The sequence below is a fragment of the Drosophila erecta genome, unplaced genomic scaffold (assembly GCF_003286155.1).
Source record: "Drosophila erecta strain 14021-0224.00,06,07 unplaced genomic scaffold, DereRS2 tig00000055-arrow-pilon, whole genome shotgun sequence".
Lineage (NCBI taxonomy): Eukaryota > Metazoa > Arthropoda > Insecta > Diptera > Drosophilidae > Drosophila > Drosophila erecta.
The window spans coordinates 4,808,940-4,834,307 of record NW_020825200.1 but is presented as its reverse complement, the minus strand read 5'-3'; the positions used below and the strand labels follow the sequence as shown (position 1 = coordinate 4,834,307).

General features: G+C 45.3%; 1 protein-coding gene across 1 annotated transcript in view; it reads left to right on the top strand.

Moving 5' to 3' along the window:
* Nucleotides 1-25,368, top strand: part of LOC6543522 — a 113,633-nt gene that overhangs the window by 14,604 nt on the left and 73,661 nt on the right. Inside the window, exons 2-8 of the mRNA XM_026979451.1 lie at nucleotides 3,301-3,359; nucleotides 6,676-6,904; nucleotides 6,977-7,078; nucleotides 7,160-7,276; nucleotides 15,913-16,422; nucleotides 16,632-16,988; nucleotides 17,668-24,945. Coding sequence (XP_026835252.1) covers nucleotides 3,306-3,359; nucleotides 6,676-6,904; nucleotides 6,977-7,078; nucleotides 7,160-7,276; nucleotides 15,913-16,422; nucleotides 16,632-16,988; nucleotides 17,668-24,945 — 8,647 coding nt within the window. The 5' untranslated portion in view covers nucleotides 3,301-3,305. The remainder of the gene's footprint in view (nucleotides 1-3,300; nucleotides 3,360-6,675; nucleotides 6,905-6,976; nucleotides 7,079-7,159; nucleotides 7,277-15,912; nucleotides 16,423-16,631; nucleotides 16,989-17,667; nucleotides 24,946-25,368) is intronic.

Here is a 25,368-nt window from a genome sequence, read left to right as displayed (position 1 = left end):
TTAACTGCCGGGCGCGAAATTATACATGTATGTATGTATACACCGAGCGAAAAGGCTTAGTGGGATTTTGAAATTTAAACAAAAATGCATTCTATAAGAAAACAGCATACAATACAATTGTTGTATTATCAATTAGTAGGACTTAGCTCAGCAAAACTTTTCCGAGTGTACTTAATACTGTCAGTGACCTTCACATCGGGGCGTTGGAAAACCTGCAATTAGAAAAGAAGACTAAGCCGCAGGATCAGACCCAGCTCACAGGTTCCGTTTCGCCGGCGCCTCAGCATTAATGCAGTCAACTAAGTAAATCATACATAAAAAAAGGGTTCAACAGAAGGCGCACATTCCTTGCAGCGACATTTTGACATTGAAAAAGTATAATTAATTGATGGGCCCACCAGCATGTGGGCGTGGCCAGGGGCAGATTAAATCGATTTATGAAAGATTTATGGCAAAGCGCACAAGTAAAGAGAAATAAAATGGGGCGCCGCCTGCCATTTCGAAATCAATCAAAGCCCAATTGCCACTCGCATGTAAAACGCACGAATTAACATGAAAAATTCCCAACTACTGTCGATTGCATCGATGACGCGCCAGCATCCGGTCGGAATCTTTTTGGGTGTGTTCACACTAGCGCTCTCCACTTTTCAGCCAATGCGCTGCACAAACTGTTTGCTTTGCGAGAAACCCATTTTTCAAGCTATCGGCATTTATTTTTAATAAAGATGCCATCATTAATTTTACGTCTGTGTGTTTTTTTGTGGAGAATGCTGTTGTTTTTGGTTTTCGGACGATCGGGCAAAAATGTGTCACTGGCTGGCTTCTTTGACTTTGATTTAGTGGCTAGACAGGTTAAAGCGAGATGAGATCATCCCCCATCGAGGAAAAGAGACGGGGATGGCGGCAGTGACGTTGATAGCGTTGACAGCCGCCGCATCAGAGCGAGATGGCAACAGCGGAGATGGGGGCAAGGGAACTGCCAGATTTTCGTTTGGCATATCAAGAGATTCAACGATTTTTCGGTCTTTACCTCCAACTCTTATAAAACTCAAGTGACCGGCGGTTGTTTGGCCTTCATTCAAAAATGATTTGACATTGTATAAATATTTAGATTAGATCTACGGACATTCGTGCGTAGATATCAAGCCGGCGGTGCCGTTAGCTTAAGTCGAATTGAGCTTTGGGTTGTTGGGCGAAGAGTTCGTTAAATAATGAGTTTGCTTAATAGGTTAATTATCTCGAAATCCTGCTTTCAAAAGAGGCTTCCTGTTTCATTCCGCCTGTTCCATGGCTTTACTTGTTGAATGCATCACTTCTGCTGTTATCGCACTTTCCTGTGCGTTATCGAGCAATTACCATCACTGCTCAATAAAGCTCTGTTGTGCAACTGTCCAATTGTAAAGCGCAAAAAGCCGCCAATTACTATTAAAAGCAGAAAGAAAGCCATTAAGAGCATCTTAGATAGGAGTTCCTTCGATTTGCCGTGGCTGACGATAATTTGGAAATTTGAAATACGTGCTGCAAATGGAGGCGCCGCGTTTCTTTCGCTGCCGCATTGCACTTCGTGATTTGCAATCGGTGGAAAAACAAGAAACCGCATTTGCCACATTTATCACGCACATATATCAGCTTGTCAGCCAAAGGGAGCTGCCCAGGAAACCCCAATACCGGCCAGTTAATCCGAACCAACCCAAACCCACCAAATTACGCTCATTTCGCGGCCACATAAATTTATCGGACATCAGAGAACACAGTACTTTCCGTAGCCCAGCCACAATAAACATAAGCCCGAGTTGGAAAACTACCACTGGGGGCTCAGCTTTAATTAAGTGATCATGAACATGGGCAAACACAAATGGCCAGGGGCCGCGGACTTGGATCTGGAAACGGCCAAAACAAGATTAGAAGACGCCCGACTGCACGGGCTTCAAATGTCGTTAGAATGGAGCAAATCTCTGGACCCGGATCCCGGGCCAAAATGCCCTTTATGGCCAAGTCAGCAAACGAGACGCGAAGTCCCGGCTGCGAGAGTAAGCAACTTCCTTCTGCTAACTTGGCGAACTGCAAAGCGCATGTAATTTGGCTCAGAGTGTGTATTTTATTTAAGCGTTTATTAGCTGATAAACCGAAATAGATAAATCGTGGTCCAAAAGGGAAACACAATCCTTGGCCTGCCTTTTACCTTTAGCCCGTTGAAGGCTTTATGGCCAACCCAAGGCGCTGTTTTCCTGTTTACCGCACTCGCAGATAGATAATGGCAAATACTTTTACACACGTTAAAGCATTCACGCCAGGCTAAGAAAGTTGTTTGTTCACGCCCATCTGCAGTTACAGTGGGCCCTCGATAGGAAGGATGGCTGACGTTCCTGGAAGCAACATATTAGGTAAACCTAGCACCTTACACTGAACTGGAATTAACAGCACACTTCTAATACTCTTACAATCTTATAATCTGTTTAATAATAGGACATTTGTGTACAATCATGTAAATTGTTTCGTTGTGAAAACTCAACTGTGTATTTGTGACCTGCAGACTAACGCCTTCTTCCCAGACACTTCCGCCTGTCCAGCTGTCTTATGTCATAATCACGAATGCTCCCACCTACCATATAAAGATGCTATCGGACTTCACACAAAAGTGATTACGTTATCCGAAAAACCCGGGCGTCTCCAGGGGAAAACAGTTTTCTGTCATTCTACGCAATTAACGCGCAGAGGGAGTCCATGCCCATTTGACGTTTTTCTCGTTGCCAAGACCAAAGTCTAATGAAAATCAGTCGCCGGGCTGAAAACCCAAAACTGAAAGTGGAAAACGAATGCGTGAGAAAATCGCCAACAGGTAGCAAACAATGAATATTGCGGCCATTAAACATTTTCTGTTTCGCCAAAGGTGTTCGGGCATTACTATATTTTTTATGCCGGTCCCGTTGTTGGATAAGTTTTCAGGGAAAGACGAAGGAAGCGATAAGCCTGGGATTCCAGACCCAGACTCGTGTTTGCGCATAAATTTCAAGTGTCATTTACCCGACTGGGCATTTGTCTTTCGTACCTCCTTCATTGTTTTTTGGCACCTGTTCGAGATGACCAGGCCAATTGTGTTTTGTTTGTGCGTGCCCAACATTTTTAAGTTAATTATTTCTATTTGTCTTATTTTTCGGCCAGAGCCGAAAAGAGTCTTATGGCTTAAGTGGTTATTCCCGGGTGGCCTTAATTATATTTATTTTTTGTTACCCAACATGCTGTAATTGATTTTTCAATGGTTATTAATGTGTGATTTTTTTCTCTTTGATCTCTTTGCAGCAAAAATGAAAATATTTTTGCCACTAGTCACGTGGATAGTGCTACTACTCTCGAGTGCAGTAAGTACCTCATAAACATTACTCATTATTAAGCTAATTAGTTTTAAGTTGACGGGGCTAAACCTGAATTTCGATGGGATTAGATCAGAGGCTGCCAGCGGCAGTTAGCGTAGCGGTCATAATTAATTTATGGGTTCTCGAAAGGCTCAAACAAAAGGCTTTTCGCCTCGTCGGTGGAATGGAAAGAAATATGATTAAATTTATGAGCTGCCACCTCATTATGAAACAAATTTTATTCTGAGCAAATAAGGCAAGAGAGATCCCAAAAGTGAAAGAACTCCAATGATTAACAAATGTTATTATGATGCGATATAATATAGAATCCGAGAGCGAAGTAGAGGAAACAAATTATAACGATGCTGGAACCTTTGATGACCTAACGGTATTCGGACTGGTCTCATGCAAATGAGCCATAAAAAGAAGTTACTGCAAAATGACTTGGGCATAGCGAGAACATATCTATTTATTAAAACTAACAGCTAGCTGTGAACTCTGCAGGAGAATGAGAGGAAACGATGATGCTGGGGAAACAATTTGGCAGCCAGAGATGAATTTCAAGCCATACAGAAGAAAACCAGGCTAGAAAGACTGACTAGTAATGATAGGGCCAACGGAAGAGCAGAATCACAGCGTCTGCGGTCAACGACTGGCCGAGGAACTCAACCAAACGGAGCCAATCGATGGAAGAAAGCCAAGAAAACGTAATGAATAAAAATAGCCGCATTAGCTGTAAAAACGCTTTGATAGTCATCGATTTATGCAGTTGGTGAGAGGGGAAAGGGTGTCCGGTGTAAATGAGGGAACTCCGAGGGGCTTTGAGAAATTGGCCAAGAGAATTCCCTAAGTCTAAAGCCAAGTTCATTGACTCCTCTCTCTCCCGTTTGTGGTTTTCTTTGCGACACTCTGTCAATGGATCCATGGCAAGATTTTGTTTACGGATATTTGCTTTCTTTCGTGCGTTGGAACTTGATTTATGCGAGGCAGTCATAATTCATTTGATTAGCTAGATGGGATCATAATTAATTGTGAGTTTTTCAAACAAAAAACTCAGGCAACAAACTTGCCGGTTGACGAATACTTTGTTGTTCTGAGGACAATTTTTACAAATGGTTTGCGCGGGTAAGGTAGACTTGTATGAACTTACCACTCCCTGCTTAAAAATAAAAAGGTTATGCTGCTTATGTTATAAACACCTTTTTTCGTGAATTGTTAGCCTCAGAGATTTATTATTTTTGTAAAAAGTAAATTATTACTAAATTTCAGTCCAGTTAGGATGTGTCGGAATGAAAAAGAAAATAATTCTTAAATAAAATATATGGCAGTAGTTTGGTTTTCCCAAATACAGCCAAGTTAATACCCATTGACAGTTATAACGGATGTGCACTTGAGCGTTGACGTGCAACGTCGTCATCTGTCTGCCGTTGTCATTGCGCCTGTTAACAAGCCTGGCAACGAAAAATTGCGCATTGTAGTCGCTGGCATATGCCGCTCAATGTCATGGGAGCTTTTGCCGTTCAGCAGCCGCATCATCATCATCATTATCGTCATTTTCAGTAGAGGAGGCATCAGTTGGATCAGTGTGTAGCATCAGCATCCCCATGGGCTGCGCACATCTTTGCTCGCACGCCTTTAATTGTTGCAGCACACTGCGAGTATTGCTGCCTCAGTTGAGTGCATGTGGTGCTCATTGTGCCGCCTGTCAATTGATAAAAGTCGCAGAGTCGGCGGAATCTATTGTTTAGCAAGGCCGTTAGCGTTGCATGGCGTGAAGTGAAGTGGGTACAAAGCAATTGAAAAGCCACAGCCACAGCCGCAGCCACATAGAGTTCTACAAGAGAGCCCGCCTCCATCGTCTTCCTCCCGATAAGAATCTGCCTAAAACAATTCGCGGCTAAACTTGAACTTGACAGCCAGTGCCTCATGTTCACACCTTCCATGGCGGGGTCGTAGAGCAATTTAAGCTGCCTTTTTATGGCCTCCCTGGGCTCATTAGGCGCCCACAAACAAAGGCAGAGAAAATTGGCCTTACATAAGGAAACTGGGGAAAATAAATAGCAGAGGGGAACCTTCTACTTAATTGAGACAAAGAACTCTGTATTTAATGGCATAATAAGGAAAAGACTTTAAGGCAACGGACAAAATAAACCCATATTGATAGTATACATTTTTATTTTTTTATTGAAAGAAAGCCTTGAATAACATGCATAGAGTGTACTATAAATCAATACAAACGTACAATACTTAAATAATCAAGCCTTAAAAAGAAATCGTTACTATAGGTTTAATCATTAAAGTGCTCACTTCTAAGAGCAAGTTATAAAGTTTTGTTGCTCAATAGTAATCACTAAAAGAGAATGCATGAACTTTGGGCACTCATTCTGATATTTATTGAAGAAATCACCACCAATCTTGTTTTACAAATATTTATCTGCTTCCAAATCTGATCTAACCACTTAATAACTATATTTGAGCGTAGGAAGTCGAACTGAACAGGCTACAAAAATAGAAGTACGATCACATACATATGTATCAAAACGGGCAATGCGACAATAGGTACATGTATAGAAACTAGTTTTAATTCATTTTTGCTGGAGCACAAAAAGGTCTTAAGTGACAAACTTGTTTCGCAGCCAGCTATCTAATACTGCCAGCAGAAACACACAAACGAACCAGCCGCCAGTCGCCAGAGTTTTGGCCAAGAAAATATGGCAAGCGGCGAACAACTTTTGTTTTGCTAAAAGTAAAATCAGCCAAGTGTAACAATTAAGTGGCGGCGGAACAACACAGTATAGTAGAGAATGGACCGGTGTATCTACATATAATACTCGTTTCTGTACGATCGGGTCGTGCCCATATGGACCACATCGGGTTGAGAAATCTGAAGAAGCGCTGCCGGTGCTACGCCTGCTAAGCTCGCTGTATCTAATTTGAATCTAAATTAGTTTAGCGAACCAGCTGGGGAACCCTAAATACTATCATCAACGAAATGAGGTTGCAGCGAAGGTTGGCATTTGGAAAAGGTTTAACCCTTTGTTGGGGCGGATTGGGGATCGCTACTATCTTTCCTTCTACAAAATGCTGGTGTCAGTAGCAGGTTCCGTATATATGTATACATTATTCTTGGTTATACCGAATCTTATTATATATTTCCCAGAAATTTTCCAAATGAGATCAAAAGCCGTTTTGAGCAGGTCATTGCTATATATTGTGCCTTCAATTAGCTTTAAATATACATATACAAATAAGCATCCTGTTTAAATTGGGTTAATAGCAGTAACTGGCCATTAACTAATTTATTTGTATCGTGTGCTTGCAGGTACATTCACAATATTCACAACAACCGCAACCATTCAAGACAAACTTGAGGGCGAATAGTCGGTTTCGCGGCGAGGTCTTCTACCTGAACCTCGAGAATGGCTACTTTGGCTGCCAAGTCAACGAGTCCACCGAATATTTGCAGCTATTCAACCTATCGAAACTATGCGACGGTACCCAAGATTGCTTTCTGGGTGCCGATGAGTTGAGCAAAGAGCTCAAATGCACAAGTGAGTATCTAACCGGGAATCGCTTGAAAGCTTAATGGGTTTGCCTAACCCCCGATCGTGTATTTTCCGCAGATGACTGTGATAAGGATGGCACCAAGTGCACACATGGCGCGTGTTTGAACGGCGTCTGCCATTGCAATGACGGCTACGGCGGCTGCAATTGCGTGGACAAAGGTGAGTCTGATTGTGTCTGTTCTGGTCTTAACTTACATAACCGTTAAAATCCCCTGCTAACTCTCCAATTTCTGCCCCCAGATGAGAACGAATGCAAACAGCGGCCGTGCGACGTGTTCGCCCATTGCACAAACACACTGGGCAGCTTCACGTGTACCTGCTTTCCGGGCTATCGCGGCAATGGCTTCCATTGTGAAGGTAAGTTGTACACTGAGATATTTGAATAGTGTGTAAATAGTATACAAGTTAAATTAGGCAAGGATCTACTCAAGAACTACTTATCAATCTATGGAACCTAATGTCATGTTATATGGATAGGTGGCGTTCTGTTTTATCAAATGCAATGTTCTAACAATTTCATTCTTTATATCAAACGAAAGACTCATCTAGTGATTTTTTCTGTGTAACCTTAGTACACAGCCTCCGTCTTAGTTTCATTGTATTAGTTAGCATAATGACTGACCAGCCAACCAAGCATCGTACAGATGATTGTTGTTTGCCGTTTTGTACTTCCGTCAACGTCTCTTTTTAGCCCAGACTAAAGGCTTTATGTAGTTTGACCTAACGGTTTGTGCCATTCCCAGCAAATAGACGTCTCGAGTGCCCAGCCTCCAAAGCTGAAAATGTAACAAAAGACGCGCCAGACAATAATATGAAAGCTTTCTCAGCCAGAATAGAGTAATACTTATCTGCGAGGTAATAATAATGACCGTGTAGCGATTACACTTGGATGTATTGTGGCAAGGCTAGAGCGGATTAGAGAGCCACGGGCGGGCAAACTAATCCCAGGCTGGAGCTATCTGGATGTTTTGGATCTCTTGGCCAAACGAATTCCGAAATATCTCAATCAGTTTCCGTCGATCTGCGCTACAGTTTTAATCCTGAGGTCGGTTCCATTCGCTCGTTAGACTAAGTGCCGCACAGCAGGGGCCCAAAAAGCTAGAAGATAGAACTCTACGTGTGCTGGCGCACCTGTTCCTCCATATGAGCGAGAACGATTACGACTTGGAGAGTATATGACAGCGAGAAACCGGCTGTCGTAATTGGACTTCGTTTAATGTTACGTAATAAAAGCACATTACGGCATCGCTAAGGCCAAAGAAGAACGAATCGAAAACAAGAACAACGTCGTGAGCAGCAATAATAACTAGGAAAGTGTACTAAAAAGTTATCTTTCCAACTCGAGCTTCTCAAACTCTGTTTGAACCCATCGCAAGTAGTTCACTTCCAATAGGAGATGATGATGGCGGTGATAATGATGCGGATGGATCGGGGAAACCGAACAATAAAATCCACAGCATTTGTGGCAATGCTTTCGCGCCATGCAACACACACGCTGTCTGTTAGACGGGGGATCAGTGTCATGTAATCTGACCCCGTACATGGACACGCCAGAACTTTCAACACTCCCAGCGGAGTAGGATGAAGAGGTGTGCAATGTTGGAGGGAGGAGCCCATGCCACGCCCCACCTGCATACGATGCAATGCGATAACGAGCGCAAATTTCACAGACACTCTGACATTACCCCGCTACGTATGAAGACGTTGCCAAGATTCTAGATTACATGTGACGAGTGATATGGAGGAGCCGGGAGGAGAGTCCCAGTCACAAAATGGCAAGATCCCATCCAGCGGCAGGCATGCATAAATTCTGAGCAGCGACGTGTAACGCCGGCATCGCATTTCAGTCGCATTATCTAATTCTTTTCTATAGAACTTTTTCTCGCATATTATTCACGATGGCATGATTGCGCTCGCCATGCTGCATTGGGGACAGGGCCCTCCTCGGGAGACCCAGAACCAAAACCCGAAGCAACTAGCACTTCCAATTGTCAGTAACCATCTGAATTAGTTTTAAATGCGCTGAGAAAGTTTCACTCGCCATCTGCGCATTTGCGTGGAATAGTTGCACCTTCATCAGGGGCACGCACTCCATTTCCCAAGGCGAATGCTCTTAAATACACAATTATTGTATGCGGCACCAGTAGCTGATTGCATAATTCAACATATGATATAGATAGAGTATCAGATTGCGTCAGCATGTGTTTAGATAATTGACAGGAATATTATAAACCGTACTCGTAGAGTAAAAGGGAATACTAGATTCGTTGAAAAGTACATAACAGACAGAAAGAAACGTTTTTCTGATGTTATGATGTTGTAGAAATTCAAAAAAATTAAAAATGTCCCAAGGCTGAAGTTCTAAAGTCCATAACTCAACCTATCTTAATCGGATTTTGAAGTGGCATACCTCTGAATGTTTCTGGCATAATTCTCTACAAATTTGCATTAAAATTTGAAAATTTATTTTTTCTAAATTATTTTGTAATTTTTCTGATGTGATGGTATTGTAGAAATTCCAAAAAATTTAAAAAGGTCCCAAGACTAAAGTTCTTAAGTTCATAACTCAACTTATCTTAATCGGATTTTGACGTGGCATACCTCTAAATGTTTGCAGAGCAATTCTCTAAATGAAAATCTGCATTCAAATTTGGAAATTTAATTATCTGAATTTTTTTGTCACTTTTCTGATGTTATAATGCTGTAGAAATTCAAAAATGTCCCAAGACTGAAGTTTTAAAGTCCATAACTCTACTTATATTAATCGGATTTTGAAGTAGCATACCTCTAAATGTTTCTGGAGCAATTCTCTAAAAATCTGCATTCAAATTTGGAAATTTAATTTTCTGAATTTTTTTGTCATTTTTCTGATGTTATAATGCTGTAGAAATTCAAAAATGTCCCAAGACTAAAGTTCTAAAGTCCATAACTCTACTTATATTAATCGGATTTTGAAGTAGCATACCTCTAAATGTTTCTGGAGCAATTCTCTAAAAATCTGCATTCAAATTTGGAAATTTAATTTTCTGAATTTTTTTGTCATTTTTCTGATGTTATAATGCTGTAGAAATTCAAAAATGTCCCAAAACTGAAGTTCTAAAGTCCATAACTCTACTTATATTAATCGGATTTTGAAGTAGCATACCTCTAAATGTTTCTGGAGCAATTCTCTAAAAATCTGTATTCAAATTTGGAAATTTAATTTTTCTCAATATTTTTGTCACTTTTCTGATGTTATAATGCTGTAGAAATTCAAAAATGTCCCAAGACTGAAGTTCTAAAGTCCATAACTCTACTTATATTAATCGGATTTTGAAGTAGCATACCTCTAAATGTTTCTGGAGCAATTCTCTAAAAATCTCCATTCAAATTTGGAAATTTAATTTTTCTCAATATTTTTGTCACTTTTCTGATGTTATAATGCTGTAGAAATTCAAAAATGTCCCAAGACTGAAGTTCTAAAGTCCATAACTCTACTTATATTAATCGGATTTTAAAGTAGCATACCTCTAAATGTTTCTGGAGCAATTCTCTAAAAATCTGCATTCAAATTTGGAAATTTAATTTTCTGAATTTTTTTGTCATTTTTCTGATGTTATAATGCTGTAGAAATTCAAAAATGTCCCAAAACTGAAGTTCTAAAGTCCATAACTCTACTTATATTAATCGGATTTTGAAGTAGCATACCTCTAAATGTTTCTGGAGCAATTCTCTAAAAATCTCCATTCAAATTTGGAAATTTAATTTTTCTCAATATTTTTGTAATTTTTCTGATGTGAGGATGTTGTAGAAATTCAAAAATGACCCAAGGCTAAAGTTCTAAAGTCCATAACTCAACTTATCTTTATCGGATGTTGAAGTGGCATACCTCTAAATGTTTCTGGAGCAATTCTCTAAAAATCTGCATTTAAATTTGGAAATTTAATTTTTCTCAATATTTTTGTCATTTTTCTGATGTGAGGATGTTGTAGAAATTCAAAAATGACCCAAGGCTAAAGTTCTAAAGTCCATAACTCAACTTATCTTTATCGGATATTGAAGTGGCATACCTCTAAATGTTTCTGGAGCAATTCTCTAAAAATCTGCATTCAAATTTGGAAATTAAATTTTTCTCAATTTTTTTGGCATTTTTCTGATGTGAGGATATTGTAGAAATTCAAAAATGACCCAAGGCTAAAGTTCTAAAGTCCATAACTCAACTTATCTTAATCGGATTTTGAAGTGGCATACCTTTTAATGTTTGTGGAGTAATTCTCTAATAATCTGCATTTAAATTTGGAAATTTTTTTTTTTTTGTAATTTTTTCAAATTTTATAATGTTGTAGAATTCAAAAAAATTAAATAATATTCCATGGCTGAATTTCCAGAGTCCATAACTCAACCTATCTTAATTGGTTTTTGAAGTGGCATTTTTGAAAAATATGTTCCAATATTCCAAAAAATTTCTCGTTTGCACTTTCACTAGCTGAGAACGAGTATCTGATAGTCGGGGAACTCGACTATAGCATTTTAGCTCGGGTTTAATATGTTTGCATATCAAATGCAGGCATTATTTACGATCCCATTACAAGTAGTATGATAATGGAAGTCTTAAATCTTCTTGAACAGGAAAGTCTTCCATCGTGTAACGCCCAGATTTTCCATGGGATTCGAGGTGTCCCCTGGCGTTATGTAAATCCAGTTTCTAAATGAAGTTCACCCAATAAACTTAGTAACAAATCACACTGCTCTTGGCCTGACAAACCCACTCTTTGCCGGCTCAGAGACACATTTTGCGTGTTGCAGTGGTGTGCAGTGGTGTGTTTGGCTGCAGGTGGATCTACCTGTTTTCCTGTTTCGCACTTGGCCATTTATTTCCTTTTTATGCATCTAACGGTACTTTGTGGCAACACCTGTTTTAGACTCCGTGGCGCATTATTTCATGTTCATAACCCAAACGCGTTCGATGGCGATGGCGAAGGCGATGGCTTCGTTAACGCATCGCAAAAGTCCAGTTATGCAATGACTATTGAAAAATGAAATATACACACGCGGCGAGAGAGAGTGGGTATTGCTGCACATATAGCCATCGATCCTTCTAATGCATTTGTCTCGCAATAAAAATGGAGTGAACCTCTCCAGCCGAGTGCTAAAATTTATTTCCACTTGGCCAGCGCCAAAAAACAACAAGACGGCGCAAATACAGCACTGAGTTGGATCGACTGGTGCTCGTTGGTCCGCTCCAGCTTAGCCAGGCACGTTCACCAGCGGCGGCTGCTCCCTTTCGTTTCGCTAACTGGGGCAGATCATTAAAACGGATAAAATAGATTGTGCCCACGTAGCAACGCCGTCACAGTCTCAGCTCGGGCTTTGGGATCCGAGGCGGTAGCGTTGTCGGCGCTTAATGCCGCCTGTCCTCAAAAGCCCCAAACGGCACTGCCTCCATCTCCAACTGCAGCTCCAACAACAGCTCCATCTCCAACAACAGCCGCCTTCTTGTCCCGCTTCCAGGCCGAAACCAAAGCCAAAAACCGACACCAACTTCAATCTGCCGACTTGGGCCGGGCGTCGCACCAGTTGGAGATCAGCGTCAGTTGATAAGCGTTGCCAGTTTTTCGTTCCGTTTTTTTAATACCCTTCAAGGAGGGTATTATGCTTTCAGCAAGAATGAGCTTAATACTGTTGACCATGAGCAATAATGCTCTAGTTGCAGATTATAAAGTTAGATACCATTAATCTTCATTTTCATTGAATATGACATAGAAAGCGTATGAAATTATTTCTGGAATTTGTTATAGTTTTTAGAGTAATCCCAAAATGGTTTCTTCCTTGGTTGTTTTTCTTTTTGCTGTGGCTTCTTATTTTAGGCCTCTTTGTAGTGCAATTTTTTTTTTGTTTTGCCAGGTACTTTGCACTTTTTGCATATCAAAATGGCAGCAATTAATTCTCATGTCGAAGCCGGCGCTGATAAGGCATGAAAATGGCTTTAAGCGTCGGCATTGACACGCCTAATTATACGCGCGTGTGTTGCCACATTTACGCACAAATGAGGGGCGGCTCCCTGCAGGAAAGCCACCCATGGCTTTGTTTTTCTATTTACCAGTGGTTCGGATCCGTATCCGGATCCGGGTGACTTCACTTGCGGGCCGACCTTGATCTTAGAGTATACTTAGTGGCACGGAAAAACTTTGGCGCATAATTGCGTAACAAATTGCTAACTAATTTGCGTTTTCTTTATAACTATCTCTGTTGGTTTTAGCTTGAGTTCAAGTTCAACTGTTTGGCCGACTTAGTTGTTTTATTCGTTTATTCGGGCTGCTAGTCAACATTGCCTGTCGGTGGAGCATGAAAGTCATGTCCGCTCGTAAATTTTATCTCTTCTATATGGCACGAATGTCATAATTTAAAATGTTTTGCACACAAATGCAACAAATGCAGCAAATGCTAATTAGTGCCACAATTACACAATTTATTAGATAGACGCCAGCCAGACGAGACTGCTACCCATGTATAGAGATTAGGTTTAGCTTTGTGTCTGATTGATAATTAGTTTTAATTGGCACAGAGCTGCACTTTGATTGGTCAGCGAACAGTTGACTATTATTTAAATCACCACTGAGTTACAGTTTTTGCGGACAGGAAGTATAGAACCCATCAGGCAAAACTGAAATTAAGTTAGGTTTCCTTCACATCAAATGCAAAGAAATAGATGGATATAATAATGTTCTAAGCATTTCCCCTATTCTTCATTTTTGTGTGTGTGTGTGTGATTTTAATGACCAGATCACCGCCTCGTAAAATGCCACTTGTCATTATGGTTAGCATTGCGTTAGCATTTAGAGACGAACAGGAAACCCAAGAAGACGACCCTGCTTAAGGCAGCCAACGAGAATTATGTCAGCATCATTTCAGGCAATCATTCGGCTTAATGACATCGAGTCACGCATATTTGATTGCTTTTAAAGCGGTCAAATCCGACGGCTAGAACATCTACTGAAAAAAGAGCTTTGCCAAAAAGTGATTCTATTTTGCGAAAGCTGGAAAATCTTAATCTGAGTGGAAGCAAAATTAGATCCACGCATCCCAGTCGAGATTCAAGGTTTAACGGGCTGTGAGAATATCATTCCTGGCAGGAGATGCAATGGGCGTGCTAAGTTCATTAGACAGCCTTTGGTCAATGGCCCGATGCCTGGATGCGAGATCCCTGGCCTGCTGTCGTCTTGCAGTCGGATTGCATAAAGTAATTAAACTGACATTGAAACTTAGAGGAACACAGAATGCTTCCTGCTTCTGGAAGAGAACTCCTGGTTTGGACTGCCATTTAGAAGAGACCAAGAGTGGCATGGGACCAAGTCGAGTCGACGAGGATGATGACATTGAGTAATCAGAGTTTGCAATTGCAACACACAGCGCAGCGATGTCGGGCAAACATGGAATGCTGTCATATCAGTCGGTTGTTAAGAGCAAATACCAGTTTCGGCCCCGCCGCAACCGAGTGATGATCCTCTTAATTTATAAGCTAAAAACTAGTAATTATAACTGAACGGCCAACTCGTTCTGCTTGTAATTATAAGCCCAACGCTCGCCCTTTTTCTCCCTTTTTCCCACTCTAGGATCCTTGTCTTTGGCTTTTGCCAACTTTTGTACTTATGTCATATTAGCTATAAATGTACAACTTTTGCCTGTTCGCCGGGCCAATGATTAATGGGTCCAGATTGCAATGGAGCGGCTGCCCATGCCCATGATTCCGCCGGGCCTCCTGTTCAGTTCCCTCCCTACCATTCTACCATCCCATCCAGCCGAATTGCCGCTCCATTGGCTACGACCGTCTACGATATTGAATTCTCAATGTGCTGCGCGCTATTGGAGCAGAAAGTTTTAATCACCAGCTCATCCTAAGCCAGTCTTCCGGCTGAGTTGAGCTTTGGATTCGCATTCAGACCCAGAGAATGCGGCTGAGCTGGGTTAAGCTGAAAGGTTAGATGGGTTGCCGACTGCCGGTTTATGCAATTCGAGAATTCTTGTGAATGTATTAAACTTAATGCCAATATGGCTACTTATTCAAGAAGGTTTTAGAGATAGATTATTCTAAAGGAATAATATTATAGCAGGGGCCAACGGATATGCTATCATTATGAGATGGCTTGAAACTTATTCCTTGCAATTTTTTTTTTTTTAATATTTATAGAGATGTACGTTACATATTATTAAAAATCATCATTAAAATAAATATAACACATAATTTAAATATGTGTTGGAGCGCTTACACCTTTTATTAGAGTTTAAAAAAAAGAAAGAATTTATGAATTCCCCAAACTAGAGATGTACTCCGCTTGAAAATTCCAAACGAAAATGGCCCGTCCCATTAACATTGACCACACAGCCAATTGGCATGCAAAGCGTATGCAACTGGTGCATCCTGTGCTGTGACATTGCAACCAGTGGCTGCCACGCCGCTGAAACGACACTGAAATGTCATGCGTAACATGCAAATCTCGGATGCATCCACTGCAGTTCCAGCTACAGCAGCGAATCCAACTCCAAGTGCGGCTGCAAAGCGAGCAAAGCGCATTGAAGCGGCAAAATGCGTAGAGTTTTAGAATGAGGCTGAGATTGGAGTCTGTCCGACTACCGGTGGGGGGTAACTACACTTGGAGATGCAATAGAACTATTTCTATGCAATACATTTTGAATCTTTGTATTGCCAGAACAGTAGGATTTGAATTTTTTAAGATTTTATCCGAAGTAGAAATATATCCTAAATAATTATATAGATCAGTGACCTTTAAATACGTATTTTATAGATTTTTAAGATTTCGAAACTAGATTTTTTAATACTAGAAGTTTCTTCCCTAACCTTTCCGTTTTAAAGCCCCTAGTGAGTAAACTTTCACTTCAGTGTATTCTCGGAGGTGGAGATAAATGGCCTGCGTTCGGATTTTAATTACTTGTCATTTGTTGCGTGGCACATTCGATTAATCAAAGCTCCGCTCTCCGTTCTCCTTCCCCCCTAGACATTGACGAATGCCAAGATCCCGCGATAGCAGCGCGATGCGTGGAGAACGCCGAGTGCTGCAACCTGCCGGCGCACTTCCTCTGCAAGTGCAAGGATGGATATGAGGGTGACGGCGAGGTTCTGTGCACGGATGTGGACGAGTGCCGCAATCCGGAGAACTGCGGTCCCAACGCCCTGTGCACCAACACGCCGGGCAATTACACATGCACCTGCCCGGAGGGCTATGTGGGCAACAATCCGTATCGGGAGGGATGCCAGGATGTGGACGAGTGCTCGTACCCGAATGTCTGCGGACCCGGTGCCATATGTACGAATCTCGAGGGCAGTTATCGCTGCGACTGCCCGCCGGGATACGACGGCGATGGACGCTCGGAGTCCGGTTGCGTGGACCAGGATGAGTGCGCACGGACGCCCTGCGGCCGGAACGCGGATTGTTTGAACACGGACGGCAGCTTCCGCTGCTTGTGTCCGGACGGCTACAGTGGTGATCCCATGCACGGTTGCGAGGGTAAGTAGATTAGCTACACAGTATGGAAATTAAATTAGCTCATTGTTCCATTTTGGTTGTTTTTTGCACTTTTGTTTATTTGAACTTGAATTGGCGGCACCTTCAACATACGAACAAACACCTACACACACATTATTATTACTATAATCGTACATTAATGCACCGCAACATGCAACATTAATACAACAATTAATGCCTAACGCCGGCAGATGTCGATGAATGCGCCACTAACAATCCATGCGGTTTGGGTGCGGAATGCGTGAACCTGGGCGGTAGCTTCCAGTGCCGCTGTCCCTCCGGCTTTGTGCTGGAGCACGATCCGCATGCGGATCAGTTGCCTCAGCCGCAGAACACCCAACAATTGGGCTACGGGCCGGGGGCGACGGACGTGGCGCCCTATCAAAGGACCTCGGGCGCCGGTCTGGCCTGCCTGGACATCGATGAGTGCAATCAGCCGGACGGAGTGGCCAAGTGCGGCACCAATGCCAAGTGCATTAACTTCCCCGGCTCATACCGCTGCCTGTGTCCCAGTGGATTCCAAGGACAAGGCTATTTGCACTGCGAGAGTTAGTATCCTGCCTGCTTTTTGCCTTTGCTTGGGCTCTATAAACATTACTTTGAACGAAAGGAATTTAGAATGTAAATATACATTAAATGTTACATATGCATGTAATTTAAACTTAAAATTTTTAAGGGGTAATATAACTTTTGATGTGATAAAACGCATTTCTTTAACGATTTTGAAAAAGAATTTTAAAACAGATCTTAAATTTAAATAATTCGAAGTTATTTTTTTTTTTATATATATAAAACCTGTTGTTTATAGAGCCCATGCATTTTAGTAGTTCACAAAGCTGGCAAATCCCCAAGTTTCTGGAATTACTTTTGCCAGCCTTGTTTCTTGCTTCCTCCCCTGCTTTCCAACACATAGCTGTTTTGCAAGCTTCAAGCTTGGCTTATTTGCTTTCCCGGCAGATGCATGCTTTTCAGACAGCTTCCTTTTGTGTTCCCGTAGTCCCATCTTCCCGTTCTCTTCTCTATATCTGTGTACCCCGCCCGATCCAAATCCCGCTCCCCCACTTCACGCTGTGCTCCCTCGCCTATCATCCGATTCTGTATTGTTTTGCATACTAATTAAATTAATTATAATATATTTAACTCACCCCAAAACCCGCAAACGAACACGCGCGCTCCTTCTCCAATCAACCATCACCCCTGTCCCTGCACCAACTGGAAATCGCGTAGACATCAACGAGTGTCAGGATAATCCGTGTGGGGAGAATGCGATCTGCACGGACACCGTTGGCAGCTTCGTTTGCACATGCAAGCCGGACTATACTGGTGATCCGTTCCGTGGTTGTGTAGATATCGATGAGTGCACCGCATTGGATAAGCCCTGTGGACAGCATGCGGTATGCGAAAATACTGTTCCTGGTTACAATTGCAAGTGCCCGCAGGGATATGATGGCAAACCCGATCCCAAGGTGGCCTGCGAACAGGTGGATGTCAATATACTGTGCAGCAGTAACTTCGATTGTACCAATAATGCGGAGTGCATTGAGAATCAGTGCTTCTGTTTGGATGGATTCGAACCCATTGGATCCAGTTGTGTGGACATCGATGAGTGTCGCACCCACGCTGAGGTGTGCGGTCCCCATGCCCAGTGCCTGAATACGCCCGGGTCGTACGGCTGTGAATGCGAGGCGGGATATGTGGGCAGTCCGCCAAGAATGGCGTGCAAGCAGCCTTGCGAGGATGTGCGGTGTGGAGCCCATGCCTACTGTAAACCGGATCAAAATGAAGCCTACTGTGTGTGCGAGGATGGATGGACCTACAACCCGAGCGATGTCGCTGCGGGATGTGTGGACATTGATGAGTGCGATGCGATGCATGGACCTTTCGGAAGCTGTGGTCAGAATGCCACGTGTACGAACAGTGCCGGAGGATTTACATGTGCCTGCCCACCTGGATTCTCTGGAGATCCGCACTCCAAATGCGTCGATGTAGATGAGTGCCGCACAGGAGCCAGCAAGTGTGGAGCTGGAGCTGAATGTGTGAACGTACCAGGTGGTGGATACACCTGTCGTTGCCCCGGGAACACCATTGCCGATCCTGATCCTAGTGTGAGGTGTGTGCCCATTGTCAGTTGCTCCGCTAACGAGGACTGCCCGGGTAACTCCATCTGTGATGCTACAAAGCGCTGCCTGTGTCCGGAACCGAATATTGGCAATGACTGCCGTCATCCCTGCGAAGCCCTCAATTGTGGAGCACATGCTCAGTGCATGCTGGCCAATGGACAGGCTCAGTGCCTATGTGCTCCAGGATACACAGGAAACTCTGCTCTTGCAGGAGGCTGTAGTGACATCGACGAATGTCGCGCAAATCCCTGCGCAGAGAAGGCTATCTGTTCGAATACTGCCGGAGGCTATCTGTGCCAGTGCCCAGGGGGATCCAGTGGAGATCCATACCGCGAGGGATGCATTACCTCAAAGACGGTGGGCTGCTCTGATGCCAATCCTTGCGCGACTGGTGAGACTTGCGTCCAAGACTCATACACGGGCAGCAGCGTGTGCATTTGTCGACAGGGCTATGAACGAAATCCCGAGAACGGTCAGTGCCAGGACGTGGATGAGTGCTCGGTGCAAAGAGGAAAACCAGCTTGTGGACTTAATGCTCTCTGTAAGAATCTACCTGGTAGCTACGAGTGCCGCTGCCCACAGGGTCATAACGGAAATCCCTTCATCATGTGCGAGATCTGCAATACGCCGGAGTGCCAGTGTCAGTCGCCGTACAAGCTTGTTGGAAATAGTTGTGTTCTGTCAGGATGCTCCAGTGGACAGGCCTGTCCCAGCGGAGCTGAGTGCATCTCCATAGCTGGAGGTGTTAGTTACTGTGCATGTCCCAAGGGATACCAAACCCAACCGGATGGAAGCTGTGTAGATGTCGACGAGTGCGCAGAACGGGGCGCTCAACTGTGCGCCTTTGGAGCTCAGTGCGTAAACAAGCCAGGAAGCTATAGTTGCCACTGCCCCGAGGGTTACCAAGGAGATGCCTACAACGGACTATGTGCCCTCGCACAAAGGAAATGCGCTGCCGACAGGGAGTGCGCTAGCAACGAAAAATGCATCCAGCCAGGAGAGTGTGTTTGCCCACCTCCATATTTCCTGGATCCGCAGGACAACAACAAGTGCAAGAGCCCTTGCGAACGCTTCCCGTGTGGCATCAATGCTAAGTGTACGCCCTCGGATCCTCCACAATGTATGTGCGAGGCTGGATTCAAGGGAGATCCACTGCTGGGATGCACCGATGAAGACGAGTGCTCCCATCTCCCTTGTGCATATGGAGCATACTGTGTAAACAAGAAGGGCGGATACCAGTGCGTGTGCCCCAAGGATTATACCGGAGATCCGTACAAGAGTGGCTGCATCTTTGAGAGCGGCACGCCGAAGAGCAAGTGCCTCAGCAACGATGACTGCGCCAGTAATCTAGCCTGCTTGGAAGGTAGCTGCGTAAGCCCATGTAGCAGTCTTCTGTGTGGATCCAATGCCTACTGTGAGACGGAGCAACATGCTGGCTGGTGTCGTTGCCGAGTGGGATATGTCAAAAATGGCAATGGAGACTGCGTGTCTCAGTGTCAGGACGTGATTTGCGGCGATGGAGCTCTCTGCATTCCAACTAGCGACGGACCCACATGTAAGTGCCCGCAAGGACAGCTCGGAAATCCCTTCCCCGGCGGCAGCTGCAGCACAGATCAGTGCTCAGCCGCCAGACCTTGTGGCGAACGGCAGATCTGCATCAATGGAAGATGCAAGGAGCGCTGCGAGGGTGTGGTCTGTGGCATTGGAGCCACCTGCGATAGGAACAATGGAAAGTGCATCTGCGAGCCGAACTTTGTGGGTAATCCTGACCTGATCTGCATGCCACCCATCGAGCAGGCCAAGTGCTCTCCAGGATGTGGAGAGAACGCACACTGCGAGTACGGATTGGGTCAGAGCCGATGTGCCTGTAACCCGGGAACATTTGGTAATCCCTATGAAGGCTGTGGAGCGCAAAGCAAGAACGTATGCCAGCCGAATAGCTGTGGACCCAATGCCGAATGCCGTGCTGTGGGCAACCACATCTCCTGTGTTTGCCCACAGGGCTTCAGTGGTAATCCCTACATTGGCTGCCAGGATGTGGATGAGTGTGTCAACAAACCTTGTGGTCTAAATGCTGCCTGTTTAAATAGAGCCGGAGGATTCGAGTGCTTGTGTCTTTCTGGACACGCCGGAAATCCCTACAGTAGTTGTCAACCCATTGAGAGCAAATTCTGCCAAGATGCGAATAAGTGCCAGTGCAACGAACGAGTAGAGTGTCCTGATGGCTACAGTTGCCAAAAAGGACAGTGCAAAAACCTCTGCTCCCAAGCTTCGTGTGGGCCAAGAGCTATCTGCGATGCCGGAAATTGCATTTGCCCCATGGGTTACATTGGAGATCCCCATGACCAAGTTCAGGGTTGCAGCATTCGCGGTCAGTGTGGCAATGATGCGGACTGTCTGCACTCTGAGATCTGCTTCCAGTTAGGCAAGGGTCTGCGCAAATGTGTGGACGCGTGCTCCAAGATTCAGTGTGGACCCAATGCTCTTTGCGTGTCCGAGGATCATCGATCTTCATGTATATGCTCTGACGGATTCTTCGGAAACCCAAGCAACCTACAGGTGGGTTGCCAGCCGGAAAGAACAGTTACCGAGGAAAAGGATAAATGTAAATCGGATCAGGACTGTAATCGGGGATACGGTTGTCAGGCCAGCGTTCACGGCATCAAGGAGTGCATTAACCTGTGCTCCAACGTCGTCTGCGGACCCAACGAGCTGTGCAAGATTAATCCAGCTGGGCATGCCATTTGCAACTGCGCCGAGAGCTATGTCTGGAACCCAGTGGTTTCTTCCTGCGAAAAGCCTTCACTGCCAGACTGCACCAGTGACGCTAATTGCCCTGATGCATCTGCCTGTCGACCGGATGTCTTGGGAGTCCTTAAGTGCGTCGCCATTTGTGATGCCTTCACGTGCCCAGCCAACTCGGTTTGCGTAGCCCGTCAGCACCAGGGACGCTGTGATTGCTTGAACGGATTCGTGGGTAACCCCAACGATAGGAACGGCTGCCAGGCGGCCCAAAAACATCACTGCAGAAACCACGCCGAGTGCCAGGAGTCGGAGGCCTGTATTAAGGATGAATCTACCCAAACCCTCGGCTGTCGTCCAGCGTGTGATACGGTGAAGTGTGGACCCCGAGCCGTTTGTGTCACCAATAACCATCAGGCGCAGTGTCAGTGTCCACCTGGACCTTTCGCCGGAGATCCATACGATCCATTTAATGGCTGCCAGAGTGTTCCTTGTGTTTACAACCATGACTGTCCACCCAGCCAGATGTGCAACCGTATGACACACACATGCTTCGATGTGTGCGACGAGGAGTCCTGCGGCGACAATGCCATTTGCTTAGCTGAGGATCATCGGGCCGTCTGCCAGTGCCCACCTGGATTTAAGGGAGATCCGTTACCGGAAGTGGCCTGCACCAAACAAGGCGGCTGTGCCGCTGGAACTTGCCACCCATCCGCAATTTGCGAGGTCACTCCTGAAGGACCTGTCTGCAAGTGTCCGCCGCTTTTTGTGGGCGACCCGAAGTCGGGTGGCTGCCGTCCAGATGGTCAGTGCCCGAGTGGAGACGCCGACTGCCCAGCGAACACCATCTGCGCCGGAGGAATATGCCAAAATCCCTGCGACAACGCTTGCGGATCGAATGCTGAGTGCAAGGTTGTCAATAGGAAACCCGTATGCAGTTGTCCCTTGCGATTCCAGCCTATCTCTGATACTGCCAAGGATGGATGTGCTCGGACCATATCTAAATGTCTCACAGATGTCGACTGCGGAGGAGCGCTGTGCTACAATGGACAATGCCGTATTGCTTGCCGGAACACCCAAGACTGCTCCGATGGCGAGAGCTGCTTGAAGAATGTCTGTGTGGTTGCCTGCCTGGATCACAGTCAGTGCGCAAGTGGACTGGCCTGTGTCGAGGGACACTGCACCATCGGCTGTCGCAGCAACAAGGAGTGCAAGCAGGATCAGTCTTGCATTGAGAACAAGTGCCTGAATCCCTGCCAGTCTGCCAACAGTTGTGGTCCAAATGCCCTGTGCAGCATTGATCAGCACCATAGCCAGTGCAGTTGCCCGGAAGGTTTCGAGGGCAACCCCACACCAGAACAGGGATGCGTTCGAGTTCCAGCTCCCTGCTTAGCCAGTAATCAATGTCCCAGCGGACACATGTGCATTGGAAATCAGTGCAATCTTCCATGCACCAAGACTGCTTCCTGTGCAGTTGGTGAACGTTGCTATCAACAAGTCTGCCGCAAGGTGTGCTATACCAGCAACAACTGTTTGGCCGGAGAAATCTGTAATTCGGACAGGACGTGCCAACCAGGATGTGATTCAGATGCCGATTGCCCACCCACCGAATTGTGTCTGACAGGAAAGTGCAAGTGCGCCACCGGATTTATAGGCACACCCTTTGGATGCTCGGATATTGATGAGTGCACGGAACAGCCCTGCCATGCCAGTGCTCGATGCGAGAACCTTCCGGGAACCTATCGTTGTGTATGCCCCGAAGGAACAGTCGGCGATGGGTACTCCCAGCCGGGTTGCTCGCAGCCCAGGCAATGCCACAAACCAGACGATTGTGCCAATAGTCTGGCCTGTATACATGGAAAGTGCACGGATCCTTGCCTACATACTGTTTGCGGCATTAATGCCAATTGCCAGTCGGAAGGACACGAAGCTCTATGCAGCTGCCCAGCTGGATTTTTGGGAGACCCCAACGACACTGGAGTCGGATGCTTCAAGGTGGAGTGCATCGACCATGTGGATTGTGCTGAAGATCGTGCCTGCGATGCGGAAACCAACCGATGCATTAAGCCATGTGATCTGACTAGTTGCGGAAAGGGCAATTGCCAGGTGAAGGATCACAAGGCGACATGTGCCTGTTACGAAGGATATCAATTAGTCAACGGAATATGTGAGGACATGAACGAGTGTCTATCGCAGCCATGCCACAGCACAGCTTTTTGCAACAATCTTCCAGGAAGCTACAGTTGCCAGTGCCCGGAGGGATTGATCGGAGATCCCCTGCAAGCCGGTTGTCGGGATCCTAATGAGTGTTTGAGTGATGCGGACTGTCCTGCATCAGCAAGTTGCCAAAACTCCCGATGCCGTAGTCCTTGCGAGCGGCAGAATGCTTGTGGATTAAATGCTAACTGCCAGGCACAGGGCCATCAAGCCATTTGCACTTGTCCTCTGAATTCCCGTGGAGATCCCGCAATCGAGTGCGTACACATTGAGTGCGCGGACAATGACGATTGCTCCGGGGAGAAAGCATGCTTGGATTCGAAGTGCATAGATCCCTGTTCCCTGCCCAATGCCTGTGGAGCTTTGGCACGTTGCTCGGTGCAGAATCACATCGGAGTTTGCTCCTGCGAAGCGGGCAGTACCGGAGATGCCAAACTGGGATGTGTGCAGCTGCAATATTGCCAGCAGGACGGACAATGTGCCCAGGGAAGCATATGCTCCCACGGAATTTGCAGTCCGTTGTGCAGCACCAATCGTGATTGTATTTCGGAACAGTTGTGTTTGCAGGGCGTCTGTCAGGGAACCTGCAAGTCAAACTCAAGCTGTCCCCAGTTCCAGTTCTGTTTGAATAACATTTGCACCAAGGAGCTGGAGTGCCGATCCGATAGCGAGTGTGGCGAAGACGAAACCTGTCTGAGTGATGCCTATGGGCGTGCAAAGTGTGAATCTGTGTGTCTTGGTCGCGCTGCCTGTGGTAGGAATGCAGAGTGCGTTGCACGTTCCCATGCTCCCGATTGCCTCTGCAAGGAGGGATTCTTCGGGGACGCCAAGTCTGGATGCCGAAAGATCGAGTGCAGTAGCGACGATGACTGCTCTAATGACAAGAGCTGCGACAACCACATGTGCAAGATTGCCTGCCTCATTGGACAGCCGTGCGGAGAGAATGCCCTCTGCACCACAGAACACCACCAGCAGGTTTGCCACTGCCAGCCAGGATTCTCTGGAGACCCGCGGGTTCGTTGCGATGTTATAGATTTTTGCCGGGATGCTCCGTGCGGACCCGGAGCCCGTTGCCGAAACGCGAGGGGGTCGTACAAGTGCACCTGTCCCCCGGGACTCGTTGGTGATCCGTACAACGAGGGCTGTCGCAGCTCTGTTGAGTGCGAGACCAACGAGGACTGTCCCCCGCATGCCGCATGCACCAAAACCAATGGGGTGGCCAAGTGCCGCGATGTCTGTGCCCAGCTGCAATGTGGTCCCAATGCGGAATGTGTTCCGAAGGGCCATGTGGCGCAGTGTGCATGCCGCAGCGGCTACGATGGCCAACCCGCCGACCGGGTGGCCGGCTGTAAGCCGCTGCCGTCTCCCTGTCAGGTCACCGGCGACTGTCCGACCAACACATACTGTTCGGATAGCGTCTGCAAACGTAAGTATTAACACCCACCCAGCACCGGGCCTAAACCGACTACCAGACAACGTGAATTGGCTAATCAACCTTGTAACAACCTTTTAGTACTACTTACTCAAAAACTAGCACTTAGGTACTTACTGTTAAACAGGAGCTTACTCTTAAAACAAAAATAAATTACAAATGAATGATGAATCTATAAAATAGTTCGATAGGCTCACCACTGCAATCCCAAGTGGTAATATTTAAATTTAAAAAAAATTGATCAGCAACTCCAATATCCTATTTATACTTAAAAGACTGTATTAGATAGCATTACTACCACTGCAACACAACCTTTGACTGGCTCAAAGCCTACGAACTTAACCAAATGCTATAATTTAACTAAGACTAACTGCAAACTAAAATAAAAATACAACAATTTACACATTTGACTACACT